At 40.8% G+C, this 22,220-nt stretch overlaps 4 protein-coding genes across 6 annotated transcripts; 1 reads left to right on the top strand and 3 right to left on the bottom strand.

Moving 5' to 3' along the window:
• Nucleotides 1-1,517: 1,517 nt before the first annotated feature.
• LOC116195510 (FT-interacting protein 3) lies at nucleotides 1,518-5,671 on the bottom strand. The gene is made up of 2 exons (XM_031524747.1): nucleotides 5,176-5,671; nucleotides 1,518-4,262 (listed from the first exon to the last, which is right to left on the bottom strand). Exon 2 carries the CDS (start codon nucleotides 4,171-4,173, stop codon nucleotides 1,837-1,839), a length of 2,337 nt encoding a protein of 778 aa, XP_031380607.1. The 5' UTR covers nucleotides 4,174-4,262; nucleotides 5,176-5,671; the 3' UTR covers nucleotides 1,518-1,836.
• A 6,446-nt stretch (nucleotides 5,672-12,117) lies between these two features.
• Nucleotides 12,118-17,321, top strand: LOC116195649 (TBCC domain-containing protein 1-like). 2 transcript variants are annotated; one of them, XM_031524942.1, is made up of 10 exons: nucleotides 12,118-12,735; nucleotides 13,158-13,298; nucleotides 13,683-14,063; nucleotides 14,750-14,854; nucleotides 15,223-15,363; nucleotides 15,729-15,932; nucleotides 16,413-16,505; nucleotides 16,628-16,739; nucleotides 16,875-16,938; nucleotides 17,010-17,321. In XM_031524942.1, the coding sequence occupies exons 1-9, from the start codon at nucleotides 12,241-12,243 to the stop codon at nucleotides 16,916-16,918; spliced, it is 1,716 nt and encodes a 571-aa protein (XP_031380802.1). In that variant the 5' UTR covers nucleotides 12,118-12,240; the 3' UTR covers nucleotides 16,919-16,938; nucleotides 17,010-17,321. The 2 variants fall into 2 exon arrangements, with proteins under 2 accessions (XP_031380802.1, XP_031380801.1); XM_031524941.1 differs by having other exon boundaries at nucleotides 12,120-12,735; nucleotides 16,875-17,321.
• A 71-nt stretch (nucleotides 17,322-17,392) lies between these two features.
• On the bottom strand, nucleotides 17,393-19,209 carry LOC116195652 (rhodanese-like domain-containing protein 9, chloroplastic). Its single transcript, XM_031524945.1, has 6 exons — nucleotides 19,049-19,209; nucleotides 18,445-18,695; nucleotides 18,201-18,351; nucleotides 18,030-18,115; nucleotides 17,804-17,908; nucleotides 17,393-17,670 (listed from the first exon to the last, which is right to left on the bottom strand). Exons 1-6 carry the CDS (start codon nucleotides 19,090-19,092, stop codon nucleotides 17,600-17,602), a joined length of 708 nt encoding a protein of 235 aa, XP_031380805.1. The 5' UTR covers nucleotides 19,093-19,209; the 3' UTR covers nucleotides 17,393-17,599.
• Nucleotides 19,210-19,935: 726 nt separating this feature from the next.
• LOC116195653 (outer envelope pore protein 16-3, chloroplastic/mitochondrial) lies at nucleotides 19,936-22,196 on the bottom strand. Of its 2 annotated transcripts, none has more exons than XM_031524946.1 (3): nucleotides 22,003-22,196; nucleotides 21,535-21,878; nucleotides 19,936-20,345 (listed from the first exon to the last, which is right to left on the bottom strand). In XM_031524946.1, exons 2-3 carry the CDS (start codon nucleotides 21,863-21,865, stop codon nucleotides 20,200-20,202), a joined length of 477 nt encoding a protein of 158 aa, XP_031380806.1. In that variant the 5' UTR covers nucleotides 21,866-21,878; nucleotides 22,003-22,196; the 3' UTR covers nucleotides 19,936-20,199. The 2 variants fall into 2 exon arrangements, with proteins under 2 accessions (XP_031380806.1, XP_031380807.1); XM_031524947.1 differs by having other exon boundaries at nucleotides 21,535-21,902; nucleotides 22,003-22,171.
• Between the last annotated feature and the right edge of the window lie 24 nt (nucleotides 22,197-22,220).

The raw sequence follows: 22,220 nt of genomic DNA, 5'->3' as shown, positions 1-22,220 counted from the left end.
ATTGCAGAGAGACTGGACAATGTTAAGTTATGGAGCCTGAAGTACTGTGAATCCGGGTCGAGATCGGCCCATATTGTATTCGGCCCATTGGGGATGTAATTAGGGTTTGTTCCCTTTTTAAAACAGCAGTTTATATCTCTTGTAACCCTAACTCAAAATAGTGATATACCTGGCTTGGCGGCGCCCCCAGACGTAGTCAGAATTACTGACGAACTGGGTAATCAATTCCGTGTGTCATTTTTACTTTTTCGTTCATATTATCTTCTACTATCGTACATCAGTCGCAACAGACAATAGTTCCAGACCATGTCTATCGAGAGGGGAATATGTGTAAAGACATTAGATCATTATTGTAGAGAGACTGGACGGTAATTCCAAATCATATCTATCGAGAGGGGAATATGTGTACGGATTGGTTGACGAATCATGCTATTACGCTCCCTCCTGGAGTTTATAGACCGTCTAACGTGCATATTTGTTTGGGGATGTTATAGGGGCCATCATATCCCGTCGTCGTATTGCTTAGTTCGACTTATTCATTTTAATGCAATTCCCTCATTTACCTAAAATAATAATAAATTGCTTGTAATTGTGGGGACCTACATATTAATTTGCTTATGTGTTAAGAAGAATTTTAAATGTGATGTGTAATAAATTATGGAGAAGCCATTAATTAAATGAATAAAAGAAGAGCTCGAGCTAGTTCACGTGGATAGTGAGGAAACGACACGACACGACAACAACAATTCCGCAATAACTGCAGCGGGCAATTCCATTGGGTCTCCCATCGACGCTTTATTTTTATCTTTACCTATTATTATTTTGTAGAAAATAATAATTTAATAAGCAGATATAAATAAGTAAAATTTAAAGATAAAGAATCATTCAGCAAGAAAAATAAAAATAAAAATATATATATATATATATATATATATAGAATCAACATTGACAAAGCATCATCCCATGATCCCCATCCATTCCTTTATATGACACAATACATCGCTATCCAGATTCATCAAACAGCATCTGATATGAGTAGACAGCCCTCAAGAATTTCCGGTATTACGGCTTGAACGGGTCACGCTAATCCTCAATACCTAACGTTTGATGATTTAGACCAACCGAAGTCACCCACAATCCCACATAATCAAATACTTCCCGATAACGACTGTTCAAAGATTTTAGGCATTAGCCCCATCGTGCGATACGAACATCCAAGTGGGAGGCTTCGCGAGGCAAAATCACTATCGACATATTTCCATCGACCAGTAATTAAATGCAAAGCAAAAGTCTCAACAATGCGATAGAGACGAGGCTTCATAAAGCCTCAATTAATATTACAAGTCATTGCCTCCTCACCCACCATCATATATCCGCAACCATGCCAACCTTTAATGAACTGCTTTGCACGACTGTAATACACATCGTATAACCACCCCGACCCGTTATGAGCATTACATAGAACCAATCACAGTGCAGAAACTTTAGCAACCGAAGTTCGATAATATAAGGGTGCATTCGCAGTAAAGGAAATTCCATGATCAGATGAATATAAATTCTAAACAGGTCTGAGACCACAAGAAGTACATAACTTCAGCACAGAACAAGATTGTCCCTAAAATCACAACCTACAAAAAGGCAAACTTTGCACCATAACAAGAATCTGATTAACAGCAGGGGGCCATGCAGCAGAGAACCCCTATTGGAGAAAAATATTAAGAAAAAGGAACCTTCAGATTCCCACAAATGTTACCACCTTCCCATCAGAAGAATATTACATACCTTACCCGAAAAGATCCCAAACCCGAATTCCAACTTCTTTCCATTTGCACCCCCTCACAACATACAATCCGTCCTTGCAGGCAGTCGGCGGAAGAAGTTGAGCGGCACAGATGGTAGCTTGTGCCTGAACCTTGGATGCCTCAAGATGTAGAACCCTGCCAGGAGAGCCACGACCTGGAATGGAGTCACATAGAGGACCACAGCAGCGATTAGACAGAAGATCACGAACAGGGCAGTAGCACGAGGGTCACGCCAACTCAGCAGAGACTGAAGCCGCTCCCCCTGGGTGGCCAGGTCACCCACCACAGTCTGGATCCTGCCAGCTATGCTCCTGAGTCGATCATACCTCATCCTGACGATGTCAGCCGGGCGGGAGGTTGGGAAAGTATCGAACTCCTCGTCCAGCTCATCGGGGTGTGCTGAGTCCGCATGAGAGAGTCTGGTGTCCATGTGGGGAGGGTGCCTCGGCCTCCACCTGTAGTACCAGACCCCGATCAGGAACAGGTAGAGGAAGATTGTGGGCAATATAAGCTCCGGGTAGATCACGAGGATGATGAAGAGGATATGGATCAGGACAGTTGTGATCGGGTTCTTCCAGTGGCAGATCTGATCAAACCACTTCCCTACTGCAATGAGACCACCTAGAACCCCCATTATTCTGAAGAAGTTCGCCTTGCTCCTCCTCATGCTCCACATGTGAGATCCGACGTCGAGCATATACTCCACAACCTCTTTCCTCAATGGAGGTTCGGCACGGCTCAGCCTCATCGAGACAATCTGAGTCGCCTGGTGCCGAAGGTTGTCGAGTTGACTCACGGTCAATGGGTGGAGGTAGTGCATCTTGGGCAAAAGCGGGTGACTGTACATGTGCATCATGTTGAGGAGGGAAGAGCATGTGAACCGAACGGCCAAATGGATTTCTCCCATCTTCTTGACCCCGCTAGGATGAAGGACCAAGAGTGGGTATGAGTGGGTGTATACTCGATCAGTCTCGAGAGTAGAGAGACGGATCCGAACTTTCCCAATTCTTGAATCTTTTGCACCTCCACCACCCTTGTCTCCTCCTCCATGGAGGTGGCAGTTATCAAACACCCCTATTGTGACTACAGTGCAGGGATCAAAGACCTCCCAAGTGTACTGCTCATTCCACTTTGGCATATTACTGTCGATGATTGTCCTCGTCCTCACCCACTTTTGGCCATACTTGGCCACACAGTATGCATCAGTAGTCCCACGCCCGTCTTTTGTTTTCATTGGCATGAGCCCCTGGGCGCTCAGAATTCCGAGCTCCAAAACTCCAATGCTCGGTTTCCAAAGCTGTTTGGCAGTGGGCCTGAGGTCACTGCTGTAGTGAGTCGACTCATCCAATACATGGTACCCTCCTTCCAAACAAATCCTCATGTGGATCCTGCTTGCAAATTTGATTTCCTTTTTCTTCTGCTCCCCTTCTATGACAACATGCTTCTCAAGGTTATACCACTTTGTGTTCATGGGCTTGTGGTCTAGCCTCCGATCCACATACTGCAGTGGGATTGCACAACGACCCAAGACTTCATCCTTGTTGGGGGCAACCCGATCTTCCACACTCAGAATTAATGGCTCCTCGAATGGTTCTGCTGCAACAAACATCAAGTCCTCATTCCACATCGGGTTAATGGTCCTGCTCTGGGAAATCCTAGTCCTCAGTGCCTGATTTCCCAGAATAGCCTTCACGAAAACTTCAGGGTACCTTCCCTTATCAGTAGGCTGCAAATCCTGGGCTTCGATCACATTAACCCGTAAATACCAAAGCTTGGGAGAGAGATAGACCTTTGAGCGAATATTTGCAAGCCCGTCAGTCCCGCTCACTGCAGCAGCATCGGAGTGCCATGCTTCGGGAAAAGCCTCATCAGCCTGTGTTCCCATCCAAACAGCCAACATAAGCTCTCCTTTGGCCTTGTCCCCCCTCCTGTCCTCGAGCTTGTACCACTGCGGGGCCAGCGGACTGTCGGGAGGGACCCGCTTCGGGATCTCATTCAGGTCGAAGTTGACCCTGCCGATGAAGTCATCCTTCACAAAGTCCTTGTCCTTCACAATCACCTCGAGCACTGAGGCCTGAAGCCGGTCCTTGGAGAAGGCAAAGACCTGGTTCCACTCGGGATTGGACTTCTTCTCAAAGTGGCGAGTTGTCCCCTTGTAGTTCCCGAGCTTGACCTCCACATAAGGGTCGCAGCTTCCTGTGACATCTTTCCCGGGTAATTCCTTGGCCTTAACGACCCGGACATAGAGATACTGCATCTGCTCCACGAGGTCATAGGTGCTTGTGAGCTTGTCACCGCTGATCTTTCCGCCACCAAGGTGGGGCTTGGTCTCCTTAAGGGAGAAGTCTTCGGGGGGCGGCCTCTGCATCATTTTGGCTCAGAATTCGAACCCTCCAGAAGCACAGGCTCGGGGTATCTCAGGATACAGGCTGCTGTTGCAATTCAAAATCTCCAAGAAACCTAAAAGATAGGGATTTTTTAGCCGTTACTAACCAGGCAAGAAAAACCTCATTTAAGATTGCCTAAACAATCGGGAAATCACCAACAAAAATAAATAATAATAATAATAATAATAAATAAATAAATATTCAAAGCAAAGAAAACGACCATCATGATATCTTTGGTCACCGTGTGCGCCTGTGAAGAGAGAGAGGTTAGAAAGCTCAGACATTCCAATTTCCAAGTAAAATCATTAAACCATGCCGTTTCGAAACAACCCCTTAATTTCATTCTTCTGTCAAAAACATGGTATTGTAGAAAAACCCGACAATGTGGCGATGAAGAAAAGCTCGAAGAAGTGACCAGAAATGGCTACAATGTGCTATGATATGCAGAAAAGGAAAGGCTTTATCTTTTCTTCGCATGGCTTCAGATCTACATACCTGAACCCAGCTAAAACCCAGATCAAAGCTAAAAGTACTGCAAATCACAAGACAAACATCTATAGCGGACATTTTCAGCAGTACCCACAAGAGAGACAGAGAGAAACAAGCAGCAGCAGAGCCAGCAACAAGCATTAAAGGCACTCTCGTGTGCGGTCAAATGGAGGGTCTTCATCATCACCAGACATTAAAAAACAGAGAATAAATTAAAGCATTAATGTTTCCACATTTTTCTTTTTCAGTTCCTTTCTTTTCCGTTCTCTTCTTTTTTTTTCCCATTTTCACACTTTCTCCGTAGACCAAACACCGTCGACGGCACCGTAAACCGGTTTCGCACATGGTTTAGACGGCGAAGAACAGGGAGCTGGTGAAATGCTAGCTGAAAGCTCAGATCTAAACAGTACAAGAAGGGGGAGAAAACAGAGAAGTGGGAGTATTATTAGAGAGAGAAAACGAGGGGAAGAAGAAGGAGGGAGGGGAAGGTAAGGTACCTTCTGAGGCTGATTACAGAGTGGAAAAGCTCGGAGAGGCCGAAGAGAAGAGAACCCACGTAGCAGAAGGAGGTTGTTGCAGCTGCCTACATGACCAGAAGAAGAGACCGCTGCGTCTTCGAGATGAGAAGAAGAGGAGATTCTAGAGAGAGAAAGTGAGACAGAGAGTGGAGAGAGCGTTAAGAGCTTTTGCTTTATGTGTGGGGGAGTGGGATCAGATGAATCTGCTGGAATAAACCCAAAAGAAAGAAAAAGAGGAAGACAAACCCTCTCTCTCTCTCCCCCCCCCCCCCTACTTTTTCTCTCTCTACACCGTCTGCACTGCTGCACTCTCTAGTCTCTTGTCCCTCTCTATCGCCACCGAGAAAAATCCTTGCCGGTCCCCGGCGTTCACATTCACCGTTACGATATTACCGGGGCCGTTAATCGTCTCATCTTGGTGATCAAGTGCAGCATACTCGCGATCGAGTTTGCATGCGCATCCGATGATACGCTTCGTGATACAAGCAGAACCGAACCAGGCGAACAAAACAGACGAGTTGATGAGTCGTGATTGACTAGGTGTCATCTTACTCTTTTCGGATAAACGCGCGATGAGATCATGACTAAAACACATAAGGCTATTGACTTTCATTTTCATGAGTTTGGTCTATTAAAATAGAAATTATAATTCTTAATAAAGATATTCGAGTAATCTCAAATCTGAAACCTTTAGATTACCAGACAACAACATATATCGCTGCATTACATAAATTTTTTTCTTTCTTTTTTTGGGTAAATAAGCTACACCCCCTCAATCATAGTTTCATTTGCATTTTGGTCGACCATTCTTACATGAGAGGCGAGACAGGTGACTCCGGGTTCACACAAAAATCTCTTGAAGAGGGAATGGGGGGACCCGACCCGAGTCAAGGGTGGGGTCAAGCGGGCGTTGGGTTCTTTGGTCGGGCGGGTTTGGCTTTGGCGCGTGCAGTCACTGTTGCGCGTTTCGAAGCGCTTTGGACAGTGCAGACAACGGAGGACATTTTTGTCCTGTACTCCTACTATGGTAATAAAATACATTATACATCATCTCAGGTATAAGTATATTTGTCCAGTATTTTATTATTTATATAATATGATATGATTTTTGTTGTTATTTTATATTCGTTATTATATTATTAAATTAATGTTAACAAGAAAATAGAATATTACTGATGTTAATTTTTACACGATTGCTCTTTTTACGATTCCCTGCATATTCATATATAATAATAGAAATTGACTTGTCATTTTGTACTTGTTTATATTTTAATTCATATTTGATAATCCGATTGAACTTGTTATTTAATAGTTATATTGTCCTAACAGTCCTTTAGTAACCGTGCTTGACGCATGCATTCGCAACGAAAAATATTGCGCTAGTTGAATCGAATAGCCGACGTATTATATATGAAGTATAAATTATTAATTTTATGGGGAATAAAATGTACTTTTTTATACTTTTCTAGGAACGACATAGTAATATTATAATATTACGAATATATATCTGATAAATATATATTATTTTTAACCAGATGGTAGAAATTAGGAAGGCCTTTTTTAACCGCGCACGACTTCTAAAAAGCACTTTTGCTTCAACATAGGATTCTCTCAGTTTCTCACTCTCCTGGGTGCCCTGCACCAATATCACCCGTATGGATAATCGCCACGTGGAGAATCCTGTGGGGCCACCTTATGCTAACGGTCGCGATTGAGTGGAATTCCTCTTCAATGCGCTCAAAACCGTTATGCACCATTTGATTTCGCAGTTAAAATCACAAAAATTTCAACTTTAATTTTAACTCAACACACTACGCAATAAAAATACATATTTTCAAATCAAAAATTTTAATTTTAACTTTAACTCAAACATTACACAATCATTTATCATTTTTCATAATCAAAATCAAAATTACTTTGACTCTGATGCATTTTGACTTTTACTTTTTTTTCCAGTATTTGAAAGTTCGCAAGGCTAATTCATTCGAGCCGAACTACTAGATAAAATTCTCTCAATCAAAATTATATTGGAGCTAACACTCGAATAATAATTAATTTCTCGTAACCTCGTTGTGAATAATTACGTATTATTTTCGTCTGGACATAATAAATCATGAGAAATTCTACCATGCGATCGGTTTATAGCTATATATATATAACGTGTTTTTATAATATAAATTTTAATGTAAAAAAAAAATGATCTAAACGATGAGGTTGGCTCAATATTATCTTACTAAGGGACGAGGATATTGAGTAGACAAAAGAATGTTATAGTTGCTTAAAATTCAATTCAGAAAATGACGTTGTCTTGTTTATTTATTTTAATAAACATATTATTTGACTTCGACTGGAAGATTAAACTTAGAACTCAGTCCTCACCAATGACAAAGTTTGCTTTGTCACTTGAGATTTCCATCTTCGGTTTCTAATTTGGGCATTTTCTTGCACATATGCACTAAACAGTTTCTTTATTTTCTATGGAATGCCACAGAACTGTTTTCCGCATATGGATCGAAAGCGATTTCTACATCCTGTAAAACTCGGCGTGAGAATATTATCGGATAAAGATATGAAATATCGATGAGTCTCAAATATCCAGAAATTACAAATTCATATCCTTATGTTGGACAATGTATTGTCTGACCATATGTACATAATCTAGCAGATGGACTTAGGGTTCTCTCAAATCAAATTCACGATAGGTATAAGTTGACTGCACAAATTCGATTTTAATATTTAACTCGAGTCGGGTTAATTCTATTTTATCATGGCATATAAGTTGGAAAATGTTTTTACGGTCGTGTAAGGAAGAACATCACGGCCAGCCGCGATTGCTGATTGGATGGCGGAAGAGTGAAGCTTACGTTTGATCAGCTTAAACGGATGTGATTGCGGGGTCCCGCCGGCTTCGGGAAACAGCAACCGTTGATTTAAAAGAGTGGGCGCATGACACGTCACCGTATGTCTCCTTCGCAAATCGCGCAAACTGATGACACGGCATCCTGCGAGTGACACGTGTCCACGGAGTCGGTGGCAAAGAAAGATGTGTCAGAGCCTTTACCTCATCTCATTGCCCGAAATCTACGCTCGGACCAGACGGATGAGGGGGAAAAGAAAAAAAAAAACTCTCTTTTTTTTCTTCAGTGAACAGAACCAATGAATTTCGAAGGCAGTGAAAAAATATATCAAATATAAAGAGACATCCGACCACGAGGCGAGAGTTTGGCTACGAGTATATGGAAGGCTCTCATCGCATAAATAAAAGAATCCCGTGAATGTAACGTGAATTAATATATACTAGTGGTGCAGCGCGCACATCGAGCGGGCAATTACTTATTTTATTTAATATTGTCAAATTTGCTAATTTTATAATACAAAAAAAAAAGAAATAAATTTAAAAAATATTGAAAGTTTGGCTACGGGTATATGGAAATATATACTAATGGATACTTAAAAGAGACATCCGACCACGAGATGAGAATTTGGTTATGGGTATCCGGAAGGCTCTCATCGCATGAATAAAAGGATCTCATGAATGTAACCCGAATTAATATATACTAGTCACGTAGTGCTTATATTGCGCGGGCATTTTTCTATTTTATTTAATATTGTCAAATTTACTAATTTTATGATACAAAAATAAGAGATAAATTAAAAAATATTGAAAGTAGTTCCATTCATTAATATTTATAAATAAATATAACACTCTGTATCGATTATAAAATTTTAAATACATTTTTTCAAATTTTAAAAAATTTGAAAAAAAAAGTTTAAGTATGCATCAATGGGGAGACTCAAAGACACAATGGACCACCAACTAAAGATTTATGCAATATTCTTGTATGGTAAGCCCTTATTGCATAAATGGGAGATTGTTCAAACATACATATATATATATATATAGTTAATAATAAAAAAGCATAATTTTTTTCACATTTCAATAATTTTAGCACAGTTTTTTTTCTCAACTTAAAAATGCATAATCTTTCGATTTAATAACAATTCTAGCACAACATTAACTTTTTCCTTAATTTGGACTGGATCGATGCCACAAAGGGCGTTGACTACCCTAATTGGGGGTGGTGGCCGGAATTGTGGCGCCCACCCCTCGAAATTGGGAGAATGGTGGATCCAAGACCCCAGCCATCACCCTTGATTGGGGTTGCCGACGCCTTTCCCTGATTGGGGTCTTCGGCGCTATCTATGATGTCGATTCCGTATAAATTAATGAAAAATTTGATGCCGTACTAGAATTATTATTAAATCGAAAGTTTATGCATTCTATTGTTAAGTAAAAATCATCGTGCTATAATTTCAAATGTGAATTTTTTTTGGTTATAACAGTATATATATATGTGTGTATATATATATATATATATAGGCTGGAAATTTTTTTCTTTTCTAAAGCGAAACCAAAGATAAATGCTTTTTACCCTTTGTTTTTGTTTTACTTGTAACTATTTCATCCTTTTGCCCAATTGCCCTTTATTCTCCTCCACCATATATATGCTTATCTGTTATTTTTGCAATATGCCTTTTTGTTTTTTGTTTGAGAAAAGATTGCATTCAAATGCTTAACAAATCTCCATGATTTAGATCGTCTTCTGTAATCATTGAGTTCCAATTTATTTACCATATAAAAAATGGCTTCATATTTATAGAGCAACAAAAAACAACTGTGTTTTTATTAGGAAGTATTTCCTCTATCTCATGAGATACATAAACTGAATAAAGCGGGCTTCTTGTCGGCACAAATAGAAAAATATAATCTTTGATATATAACAATTATGACTGAAATTATTTGTATGGATATCATGTTCGTTTATCATTGTCATTATATTTATATTTCATATATTTTATAATCTTATGCGTATGAAAAGTTCCTAAAAAATTATGATCCTTGGTTTGTTTTCCAAAACAGAAGCCCCTCTTTTCGGGCGTTTCACTTCTTGAAACATAGGAAAGAAAAAAAGAAAAAAAGTCATGTCCTCAGTGGTGCCAAAGTCGAGGCAACAAAATGGACATATAAAGAAAAAAGAATAAAAGGAACGAAAAGAAGCATGGAGACATCGATGATTTTTCTTCCCCTAGTTCCATCCACTAAAATAAGGAGCTAAGGAAAAGAGGATTCTTATTGTAATAGCACAAGTCTATCGATAAAAAACCAAGAGATTCAGGTTCATTCTCATCTCGCATCTTTTTATTTTCGCTTTTTATTCGATCTATGAGTCTAATACAGCATAAGAAAATAAAAAAAAAAGAGAAATTGTTTGAGGTAATTAATATGATTCGTAACGCAACAAACTGAAGGTTCAGAATGCATTGGACCTGAAAATATGGAAAGGAAACGAAGGTGGGGGGAGGTCGTGGTCAAAAAAACTGAAGAAGAGAGATGTCAGGCAAGGAGTAGGCATGGGAGTCGGGGGTGGGTCTGTTCTCTCCTCTTTTCTGGGCTTCTTTTCCTGTCTGGTCTATGTCTTTGAGGTGGAGAAAAGAAATATAGAGCAATGACATGCATTTTCGATCATAAGTTTCAAAATTAATTATCACAAATCGACTTATTTATCTTAAGATTTCTTTTTTTTATTTGAAAGAGTCAAAGATTACGAGTAATTCCACTGAATATTAAACATGAAAATTTTCGATTATCAGACGAGAATATGCGTTATTGTGCTATCCGGTCTTTGATACCAGCGGAAGACTTTGATGTGATCTATCACCAACATAAAAAAGGAGTCCCATCACACACACACCCACCCAAAAAGAGAGAGACCCTTCACAAGTTCACGAACTATTTAGGGCCCCCCACTTTCTTTCATTTATTAATTAAATTACTCATCCCAAATAAAACATAATGCGATTTTGACAATACAAAATGATTTCTCCCTGATAAGGTGTGTTATGATTTCGCAATTTTCGTGTTTTAATGCCACCATACGACATGTCGTTTCCTCTAACCGAAGAACGATTTTCTATCTCTGAAATGGGAGCAGAGTAATGTAATCATGTAAAGCCTTTTGGTAGTTGGTCGTATGACCGGGATGAATATTTATGCCAATGTGTGGAGCGTAAATTAGGAATCCATTCTAAATTTAATTTTCATTTTAGTCAAAATAATCTGTATAAATCTTTTTGCCAATAAAAACAAGTATATTGCCAAACTAATTTTGGTCTCAAATTTGCGTATCATGATTTGGGCTTGGGCCCAGCTTGCTTAGTTCTTCCCAGTTCCCACTGCTAGGCCCATCCAAATCCATTAATTCATTCATCCATGGGACATCGGATTTTCCAAATCTGTAGAATCGCCAAGTTCTGGCGATGAGAGACCCATACATGAACGAAATTACATACACGTAACCCATAATTATAATTATAATCATAAAATGCTATTTTTAAGGAAATTTAATGGGTAATGTTTGCACAAGATTTCCCAAAACCTATTCTTTTGCCTTGGTAGTGAGCATCGCCTATCCAACCACGCTCAATAGTTATTCGTCGATATAGATTTTAATCATAATTCAACTATTGAAGTTGAATCCGATTAAAATAAATAGCAAACCGAATTACAACAAATGAGGCTGAACTTTGATTTCATGATAAACCAAACTGGGGTCGATTTTCGATTTTATTTCATTATGTTTCATTCTGATCTTTTATGAGTTCAGACTTCATACCGAACGAGCCCTTGATTTCGAAGTCGAGGCGATCGCATCTACCGCCTCGTTGATGAACTAATCGACGACATGAGTAAATTCTTGGATTTTTGAAGTTGGAAAATATCAACTGATGGTAATAATTTCCCTTCCATTTTTTACCACTCCCAACTGATGGCATAGATAAGGTGGTTGAAGTCTTCATCTTCAGCCAATCACAACTCGCCACTGCCCTCAGTTGCACTGCACCCGTCCACATTCAATCATCACCTCGTTGCTCTCGTCTACTCTCTGGCTCCTCTCTCTCTCCCTCCCTCCTCCGCCCCTTATCATCGTCCCCCCTCGAAGATCTGCAGCTCTCTCTCTTTGTCCATCAAGCTCGGCAGAACCGATGATGACTGACGCCCCCGACCCTCCGGCACCTTCAGCGGATCCGGACCCGCCCTCAGAGCCGAGCCCGAGCTCACTCCTCCACCCGCGGCGCGAGGCCTTCGAGTACGGCCTCCTCCCCATCCCCAAGCTCGTCTTCACCGACCCGATCCAAACCCTCGCGCCCCTCAAGCAGAAGCTCGCCTCCAAGTCACCGGCTCGCCGGGTCGACTCCGCGTCGCTCGCCGACGCACTGCAGATCTCGGCCGACCACGCAAAGCTCGTCCTTGACACCCTATCCTCCGTGCTCCACTCCGATTCCGATCCCTTCGTCAGGGCCAGGGCTGACGAGGTCGATTCGGTCGGAGCAGATGTCCGTGATCTCGTCCTGTTTCTGTACATTCAGTCGTACAAGAAGTTGCTCCCGAGGCCACACAAGGATTCAGCTTCAGTTGCAGATGTTTGGCCTTCCACATCGGCGTTCGACGGTTACTTATCGGCATTATCGCCTTTGCAGGTAACTTTCGTTTCCCTGGTCAAAATCCTTTGCTCTGCTTAAGTTTTCAATGCAGAGTTCGTTATTAGAAAGAAAATGTGCAGATGGTGGTGGGTTCGCAATTCAGCTTGATAGGAACGGACTGTTATTGTTGGTTATATATTAACAGAGTTCTGGGCCGATGAATAGGCAATCTTGTCGAAATTTGATGCCTTGATTGCATTTTCCGAAGATTACACCTAGTCAGTTTGTCATTTTGAATTATGGGGTGAATTACGCTCCTAGTATGCGTCTTTGGCTTGTGTTTCTCACGTCTATTTCCATTTCTTTGTCCCTTGAGTTCGTTCTTCATTGAAAAGACGAGAATTGTGCAGTATCTTTACTTAGTTAAAGTCATTTCTTGATGGCTGCTGATGGAATGAATGGCTTGAACATCGTCACAGCTAGTAAGAAGCAACAGCAGGCGCTTTATGCCATCTCAGGCTGATGAAGAGGCTCATCAGTTATCTTATCTACAGAAGCACTTAGCAAACATGATATCCCTCTTGGCAGAGCCATCGGAGGGGGAAGGTGAAGAATCTCAGGTATCGATATGGCTTTCTGCATTAATCTATTAGCCTTAATTCACTTGAATTGAATTATTAAAGGATTTCCTTTTGGCCACTGAGCGCCCAGTATTTGAAAATGATAGAGGATAACTGTCCGCTTATCCTGTAGTCAACTCGGGTATATATATGGTATAATATGTATGGTTGCAATTTTTAAGTTCTTTGAGTTAGAAGGCTGTTCTGGTAATTAGGTTTTGTCGGTGGCAATATTTATGCTGTGTCTAATCTATTTTCAATTTTGAAGACTTTGCTTTATTGTCCTAGACAATGTAATCTGTTGTCTTATTTAGTAGGTGGTAGTTTGGGCGGACTTGCATTATACAATTTTTCTTTTATAGTAATTCAGCTCTGTTGTGCCAGGTGTTGACCATAGAACATTTTGAGCACCTTGGATTGTTGATTCAATTTGGTGATAAAGAATCAGAAGGAATTCCGTTAAGCCAAGCAGCTCCCTTTTTTGCAAACTCCGATCCAGACATGCCTGCTGTCCCTGTCCCTGTTGCGCAAGTTCACGATTGGCTTCTACAGAATATAACAACTGCTTTGGAACATATTTCTGAGAGAGTTTCTCCTAAAGAAAATGGGCCATCAAATACCTCTGATCAAGATGTTGCCATGTCTGATGCCTCCACAACTCTGGCTAAGCCTGCAGTAAGCCCTAGGGGTCCATGTTTCATTGAGGGTATCTCTAAATCATCTTTGGTGAAGCAAGCATCTGATCTTAAAGGATCTTCTCTAAAAGTAAGCTTCATGCTTTTTGTCTCTCTGTATTTTATTTGGATTGATAAACCTGTTCTTCTTCTATAAAGATGCGGGAAATTTAGTGTTCATGTGTACTGCTCATTGTGCTCTAACTTTTTTTTTTCTTTTTTTTTTGAGGTTGATTGAGTATTTTCTTTTATCTAAGTAATTACAGAATTTCTGGAAATTTGTCGAAAGCCTTGGCCTTCTCGTCCCTAAGAAATTCATTGTCCAGAGAGAGTGGAGTGATCTCAAAGAGTTTTGCACAACTTAGGTGTTGTACCTTTTGCTGCTACTCAATTAGATTCTGCACATTGTGAGAAATTTATTCATTTTAACAGCTAATGATTGTTATCATCTGGTATAGAACTTACAGATTGATACATCTGAAGCTCAATTTCTTAATCTATTCTTAACAATTTGGGTCGAGTTCAGACGAGTTCTTTTTGTCCTTGGTAGCAAGGATCAATTTTATTTAGGTTTCTAAAGGAAGTTCGAAATAAGTTTAGTTGGTGGCCTGTTAAATCTTTCTTTTTGTGAAAGTTGGTGGTGCATATACACGCATTCTGATGTTATTTGTGTAGGTATTTGTCAATTGTTTAGTATGCTTTACTTTCCAAATTTATTTAGATGAAGTTTGCTTGGCTACTTTGTTTTGATGGTATTTGGTCTTGCTGATGACTCAGGTCCTGAATTGCCATGATTCTGTCATCTACATCTTAGCACCATTGAGATATGTTACAGTTTATGGATGCTCTGATGCCACTATAGTTCTTGGAGCTGTTGGAAAGGTCAAACATCAGAACTTGCAACTGTTTAATTTTAAATGCTGTGAAAGAATATTGTTCCTTGTCTGGTGGTTTCTCTGAAATTTAGTAGCTTCCTCTTGTTGTTTCATGTTGAAAAAACCTTTCAGTAGTTTCAAAGAGCAATATGTTGGATCATCTTGGTCCTGACTTTCGTGTTGATATACAATTTTTCTTTGTCAGAATCATTTTAGGACTTCATAACTCCTCTCTTTCCAATTGTTTAAATTAGATGCAAATCGCCTCAGTCTCAGTATTTTTATCGGGCTACAAGATCATAGATGTCTGGCGAGTGGGAGCAAGAAGTAGATCATTTTTATACTTAATATTGCTCATCCATGATTTACTTACAGGCTGTTCGAGTTGAACATTGCGAGAGGGTTCATGTTATTGTAGCTGCAAAGCGAGTTTGCATTGCCAATTGTCGTGAGTGCATTTTCTATTTGGGAGTGAACCAGCAACCGCTGATTGTTGGTGATAATCATAAGCTCCAGGTGAGTGTGTCTGCGTTTGCAGGATATTCTTTCCAATTTCATCCTTTTCTCCTAAATAGATGAAGAGGTTCCTGGATTATCTCATTTTGAATGAACTGGTGATGAGAAATAGGAAGTCAAGTACTATTTAACTCCTGAATTTGAACTATTTATGATTGGTGAAATTTACCAATTACCATGGACATTTATGAGCTAGAGTGCTTTCATAGTTCAACGAACGGTCTGGAGTTTAGTTCCACTTGCTTTGTCAAATTGGAATTTCTAGAACTGCTGCTTCTTGTGCATCTTTCTTGCTGAATAATTAGTCTAAAGTACGAGTAATATTCTGAGAAGTTGCTTGTCTATCTTTTATTTCATTTCATTAGGTGGCACCATACAATACATTTTACTCTCAGTTAGAGGAACACTTGGCTGAAGCTGGCATTGAGGTGAACATCAACAAATGGGATGAACCCCTCACACAGGGAGTGGTAGATCCACACGATTCAATATCCCATCCTGCTGGTGTTTCCGATGCACAAGCTGAATCAGCTGCACGTTTAGATCCTGATCAGTTCACAAATTTCCTGGTATACTCTTCAGTGAATCCTTTTTCTGTTTTCTTCCTTCATTTTGCTGATTTAATTTCTCAAGAAAGCATATATATATTTTTTGTGACAAGCACGTATAGATTGTTTTGATGTTTTGGTATTTGCTGCTTCCCGTCCATTAGATTGTTCCTATGATCGCATTACTTTGATCTATCCTTCAAGATTTGGGTGTAGAAGATTCTAGGTTATGGTGCAAGATGCAGATTGTTCGTGTCTCGTTTGAGATCCATGCATGCATAGCCTTCTTTATGGAGGCTAGAATTTGTGTGAATGTGGAAGACTGCTTGCTTACTAATATTAAAGTGTAAGCCTCATGGAAATGTGTGTATTTTTTTAGCAAGGTTAGTTTTGTTCGGTTTATTTGGGGTGCTGGGAGGACAGTAGAAGGGCACATATTATTGACTCTTGTTCGATGCTCACTTCATTTTATGACGATATATTCTCTCTCTTTCTGCTCAGATCCCAAATTGGTTAGGAGGTGAATCCGCGGGATCAACTAAAGACAACCCGTTTCCCTTACCAGCTGCTTATATGGAATCTCAGCAAAGAAATGTACGCGTCTTGGATCCCTCTTTTTTCAACAAAACACTTCCGTCTCTCATTCTTTAAGCATACAAAATATATAAATGTTATTTTTGGGGCATTTGACTTTCGATTTGGTTTCCACCCTTCAGAGAAACAACTTAGAGGAGATAAAGCAAGCCTTGAGGAACACGCCTCTTGTAGAAAACCGTAAACGAGAACTTTCTAGTGCCCTCCATGTATATTTCAAAGACTGGTTATATGGTAAAGAATCGAACTTTTCTCTCTGATGATGGTTTCTTCCCTGCCTCTTCCCCAAAATAACACATCACAACAACATCATTGCCCTATGTGAAGCAAGCAAGTGAAGGCTAACATGCTCTTTTCACAATACTGCAGCTTCCGGAAATATTCGTCAGCTCTACTGTCTACAGGGCGATTGACACCCAAATCGGCTTGAGTTGTGAGGCGCCGGACGACCCTTTCCGATTCCGGAGTTTTTCTTGTGCTAATATCTGCTATTATTACGTGCAGCGATATTCTTTTACCCGTCTTTGCTGCTGACTCTCCCCAACCAATTAAAACGCATCACCGCTGGTGTACCTGATACCGATACCGATACCGAGCAGGATTGATTGTACTTTTGCTGATTCTGCTGATTTTACGGGGAGAGTGTCTGTTCTGTTGTTACTGTGTATGCTGGCTCAGTAAATTTTTTGCTCGACCGTCCTAATAACCTTGTAGCAGGTTCTAATAATCGTTGTAGTACGAATCTTTGATCTCTCTGTAGTCCTTCCATTTCGCTCTTTTTTTCATTTTCACCCTCCGTCCGATAATTTGACTCAATATTTTCTCTTTCCTCCCCGTTCGTCAGTGGTCAGCCTCAACATTTTGTTGTATATCGAGTAAAAAAGGAATGAGAATGAATAACCGTTGACCATCCAAGACCTGGAGAAAATATACCCCGTATGGTGATGTGTTATGTCCCCCAATTGTTGGGCGAAACATGGATATTCACACCAATTCGTCATGCCAGTAGGATTCCTCACTTCTGGTATCGAAGAATACAGATCTTCTGGAACACATTAGATCCAAGAGAGCAAAATTGGTTGATTCCCTCAGGACTAGCTCGTCGGTGCAAGCTGAAAGAGCTTCTCCGCTTGATCGGGAAAGAAGGTGATGAAGAGAAACGCACCTGCAACATGTGCAAACAGGTAAAAACACATCAAGCAATGCGACCGCTCGGCCCCAGGGAAATCGCATCAACCAATACAACTAATAGAGAATTCGACCCGAAGAGGCTAGCAAAATTTATCCGAGCAACTTACAGATTAGCACTGTTCCGAGAACTGCAGATATCTTGCCTTGGATTGTTACCAAGCCCGCTTTCCCTGCATCCTGCAACTCAGTCAAACCAATAGAATCGAATGTGCCTGCAAACACAAAGGAGATTTTCGCCAATTCTTTTACTCTGAGTCGTAAGTATGAGCGAGTGAATTGACGATTCAGGAGACAAAGAGGTCTATTAGATACGAAGTTAGAGAGTTTACTGACCCGGCTTTACAGATTGTAGCCCCGATGTTATGCAAGCAATATTTTGATATCCAGCTTGTTCCAACTGATTTGCAGCAGCAGACGATCTTCAAAGGAGATAAAATAGCGTCAGATGTGGTTAGGAGGAACCTGAGGTTATTCACGCTGGTTCTGATGAAGATTTAAACCAACCTTAAACCTTCCTGACACACCAGTAACAGCTTACTGTCAGGCGGGAACTTGCTCTTAACGGACTGCACGAAGTCGGGATTAAGCTTTGTGAATGGCAACCCGAAGAACAATCCCGAAAAATTATTGTGCACTGTCCTCTTTATAACCGTCCCTACGAACAAAATCAAGTTTTCAGATAATCACATCCTTACTTTTCCCAATATCACTTAGGTGAAAGTTGGATAAGCATGAGTTTAGGATGTACCAAAGTCATTGTCCTGGTTCTCGATGAAAAGAGGGACGTGATAGCATTGCTTGATATGCGCTCGCTCGTACTGAGTTTTGTCCCGGATGTCTAGAATCGCGTATCCCTCGACTGCTGTGAGATTCTTTGCTTCCTCGGCATTCACATAGTTGATCTCTGCCCTGATCTGCAGGCTCCTCCGCTTGAGCGATTTTCCTAACACATTCGCTCCACGATGAGCGTCCAAGACCAACCAAGACGTCCGAGAGTTGCTGAAAAGACATTTTCCATCGCAGATGACATGTTTGTTTGGTTCTGAATTCCCAGAACTCTATTGAAGTGGGAACAATGTATATAAATCCATTGGATGAACACATCATCATGACAACTTTGAGGCATGAGGTGATATGTCTAGCAAATGAGGCTATTGGTATCGGGTTCAGTTGCGGAGCTGCGGTTACTTTCCCGAAAGGGCCAAAACCCGAATAATTTCGACATCGAACACAACGGAAATTTCTTCCTCAACATCAGAATAACTAAGGCAAACAGAGTAATGATAATGGATTCATGTATATTACTTTCAAGAGAGACAGGAAAATATAATAATAAAAATAAAAAGAAATACCTCTTGAAAGAGAGGATTGAACAACAGGAAGCTGCTCCAGCCATGGCTTCTCTGGAAACAACTCTCTCTCTCTCTCTCTCTCTCTCTCTAGCTTTAGCAAGGAGAGAAGATAGCCACGAGTGACTGAGTATATGAGAGGGGCAATGGGTTTCTGCCACGTGTCAGGAGCACCGGATGGGATATCTATCTTTGGAAAATCTCGGTTGACCTGGATGTCGTGTTGCTGGTCCTATGCTGACGTGGACTGCTTTGTCAACTGAGTTCCTTTCGTTTCTTTTGGGAGGATTACCTGCTTTTCTCAAACTCCTTCAGAGATGTCTCTTCGGAGACATCCGATAAAAAAATAAAAAAAATAAAATCCTTGAGAAATACGTAGAATTACCATCAAATAACACTGATTCTGCTCATCAACTAGGAATTTCACCGCATTCAGATCTGATAAGATCCATTATCCAATCCATCTTTTTCAAGACAAAATGAAGGCAACCCTCTTATATGTAGTTTGTAATATTTACACCGATTCAGTATTTGGTGTGTTTAATTTTTAAGTTGAGATTTTAATTCAACTCAATTTTAAGAAATAAGAAAAGATAAAAAATAATTATTATAAATTTTAAAACATATATGTTAGTACAAGAATATATATATATATATATATATATATGAAAAGTAAATAGAAAATTGATTATAAAAATAATTATAAAAAAATGAGTATGATATTATTATTAAAAGAAATAAAAGACAAAACAATAATGATTGTAAGGTTAAATTTTTTAAGTTTATAGAAAAATAGAATTGAGTAGAATAGAAAAATTATAATCCTAAAACCAAACGAGCCTCGTCTGTCTTTCCAATGGTCAAAAGCAGTCTTGCAAGGGTCGGGAAAGTCGACATGAATCACATAGGTATCTTTCTTTATCATCTCCACTGAAACACCGATACATCTACCTAAAAGGAAAGTTTACACGAACCGAAAGACATATTTATTCAGACAATCCATGCAAGGCTCAAAGGAAAGAAAGGCATAAACACCCAAGAGTATGTATTTACATCTCTTAGAAACACTGGGCGCCCGCTTAGGAAGGCATCGTCCATTGCTGCTTCCACGTCTCCGACTCACGACCAAAGAAGGGAATGAATCGGTCATAAAATCACTCGACGCTGGGCCTCTTCTGGGTGGTGTAAGGATAGTACTCCTTTCCATTGTCGATTCTGGTGGTCTGCCCGCCTATATCAATCACCGATGAAGTGAAGGCCAGGGCCGACCCAGCTTTTATTGCAGTGTTAATGCTCCTTCCTGCAATTTAATAAGATTTTCAAAGTCAATTAGATCAGCTGATAAGATCACACATCCAGGAAGAGGTTTTAGTTACATACAGGTGATCCACCTGATATTGATAGATAAGGTATACTGAGCACAATGAACCGTTCGCCAGCTTGTGGCTGGACTGTGCACGTTCAAAATATAAGTTCATCATGCTTAACAGGATAAAACATGCACCTAGACAGACGAACAGATAAAGGTCACAACCTTCCAGACATGACCACGAGTTGGCCATAGACCTCAGTCCTCCCAAGTCCCAACTGACATAATATACAACGAGACAACAGGTAATGAAAAGTGAGCTCCCCAGTTGTCAAAGACCGACAGAATATATGCAGTGAAAGTGGCAATAAGAAGCAAGGTTGGATAATCATCAACTAAAGTTTGGCCCAAAATTGACAACTTAAGCTACCCGAGAACAAAAAGGAACTCGGTCTATTTGACTCTCACCAAAAGAAAGAGAGAGTTAAGATCTTCGCTTCCACCAGAAACTTATAAGATAAATAAGGCCCTAAAGTTGATCAGCAAGTTATTTCAATTTGCAGTATAATGATCCATTCGAGCTCAAAATATGTTCCTCGAGAAGAGTGGCCAAAAAAAATGTTAGATCTTCCAACTACCCCCAAGGTCAAAAGGAGAAACTGGAACAGAAAGGGGATTATTGAAAATCCATCATGATCTTGACAGGAACATAGAAACCGAAACGAAACATGACTCTATGACGCATAGAATGGAACATGCTTTTTGGTAGGTAAACGTATTCTCATGCCCAGAAACATGTTAAAGATGAAATCTTCAGATGCTTCAGGCGACTAAACAGGCACACGACAGAGTAATGACTCTTGCATATATTCCATCCCGAAAAATCATTGAGGGCAACAGAAAAGACTCTCCCACATGAAACAGTAGGAAGAAATGGCTTCCGGCAAGTTCGTGTCGCGATGTGCCTCCAGCCTCCTGATCTAACTTCAATGCCCCAGTTAACTTCAGACAACATGACGTGCCTCTTCATAAGGTAACCTCACTCCTATCTAAGCCTCTTAACATAACTTGTAAATAATCAGATAGAAAGCTTCTAACAGAGAAGGCTCGGCGGCCACAAAGGGCATCACTTCATTGCATCAAAACTAGAGAGCAATTCAATAGAAGACAAAATTCCCACCTTTATAACCGAGAATGGTAGCCCCGGCCACGAAACCCCCGATGGCTCCATTGACGAAGTCCCTCTTCATCCTGTAGTGCTGCACCAGCTGCTCCACGCCGATGTAGACTCCTCCAAGAGCAGCAAATGTCATCCCATAGTTCCCCATCATCCTGAGGGTCCTCAGCAGCCCCGGGAGGGCAACATTCCTCTCGACCCGGGGAACGTCTTGCCAGCTCGCCACAGCTGTTCCCCAGATAGTGCCGACGACGAAACCGGTGGTCGCACCCTTGACTGTCTTCATGAAAGGAGTGTCCTCCTCCTCCAAGTACCTGCGCTCCGCGGGGTCCATGGGCTTGACAGCACTGTAACGTCAAATCACCAATGAGCTGAGACACTCAAATGGGACAATTGCAGATCGATTTCACTCTAGCAGAATCAGCCAGAAATCTACAAAACCACGAAACCCTAATAGATTAAATTCGTCACCTATTCCACTTGAAATGGGGTAGAAAGGAAGCTGTTATGGCGATGGAAGAAGTCGCGATGCAGCTCGGAGATCGCCGGCGGTGAGGGGGGAGAGAGAGAGAGAGAGAGAAGAAGGCTAAAGGAGGAAGCAGTCGAGATCAGCTCCAGCAATGAGTGAGGGGAGCACCAGAGACGACGAGCACAGAGCGAGGGAAGCCAGAGGGAAAATGGACTGAGCC

The sequence above is a fragment of the Punica granatum genome, chromosome 2 (genome assembly GCF_007655135.1).
Source record: "Punica granatum isolate Tunisia-2019 chromosome 2, ASM765513v2, whole genome shotgun sequence".
NCBI classification, from domain to species: domain Eukaryota; kingdom Viridiplantae; phylum Streptophyta; class Magnoliopsida; order Myrtales; family Lythraceae; genus Punica; species Punica granatum.
This window is presented reverse-complemented; position numbering and strand designations above follow the sequence as displayed.

Bases quoted from the DNA above. Each gene is read 5' to 3' on its own strand.
- LOC116195653 (XM_031524946.1), bottom strand. From the start codon at position 21,865: ATGGACCCCGCGGAGCGCAGGTACTTGGAGGAGGAGGACACTCCTTTC. The intron at 20,346-21,534 runs GTGGGAATTTTG...ATTAAATTGCAG, and splicing joins TACCATTCTCGGTTATAAAG to GAAGGAGCATTAACACTGCA.
- LOC116195652 (XM_031524945.1), bottom strand. From the start codon at position 19,092: ATGGCTGGAGCAGCTTCCTGTTGTTCAATCCTCTCTTTCAAGAG. The intron at 18,696-19,048 runs GTATTTCTTTTT...ATGTCTTTTCAG, and splicing joins TCAATCCTCTCTTTCAAGAG to CAACTCTCGGACGTCTTGGT. The intron at 18,352-18,444 runs GTACATCCTAAA...TTTTGTTCGTAG, and splicing joins GAACCAGGACAATGACTTTG to GGACGGTTATAAAGAGGACA.
- LOC116195649 (XM_031524942.1), top strand. From the start codon at position 12,241: ATGATGACTGACGCCCCCGACCCTCCGGCACCTTCAGCGGATCCGGAC. The intron at 12,736-13,157 runs GTAACTTTCGTT...ACATCGTCACAG, and splicing joins CGGCATTATCGCCTTTGCAG to CTAGTAAGAAGCAACAGCAG. The intron at 14,855-15,222 runs GTCAAACATCAG...ATTTACTTACAG, and splicing joins TTCTTGGAGCTGTTGGAAAG to GCTGTTCGAGTTGAACATTG.
- LOC116195510 (XM_031524747.1), bottom strand. From the start codon at position 4,173: ATGATGCAGAGGCCGCCCCCCGAAGACTTCTCCCTTAAGGAGACCAAG.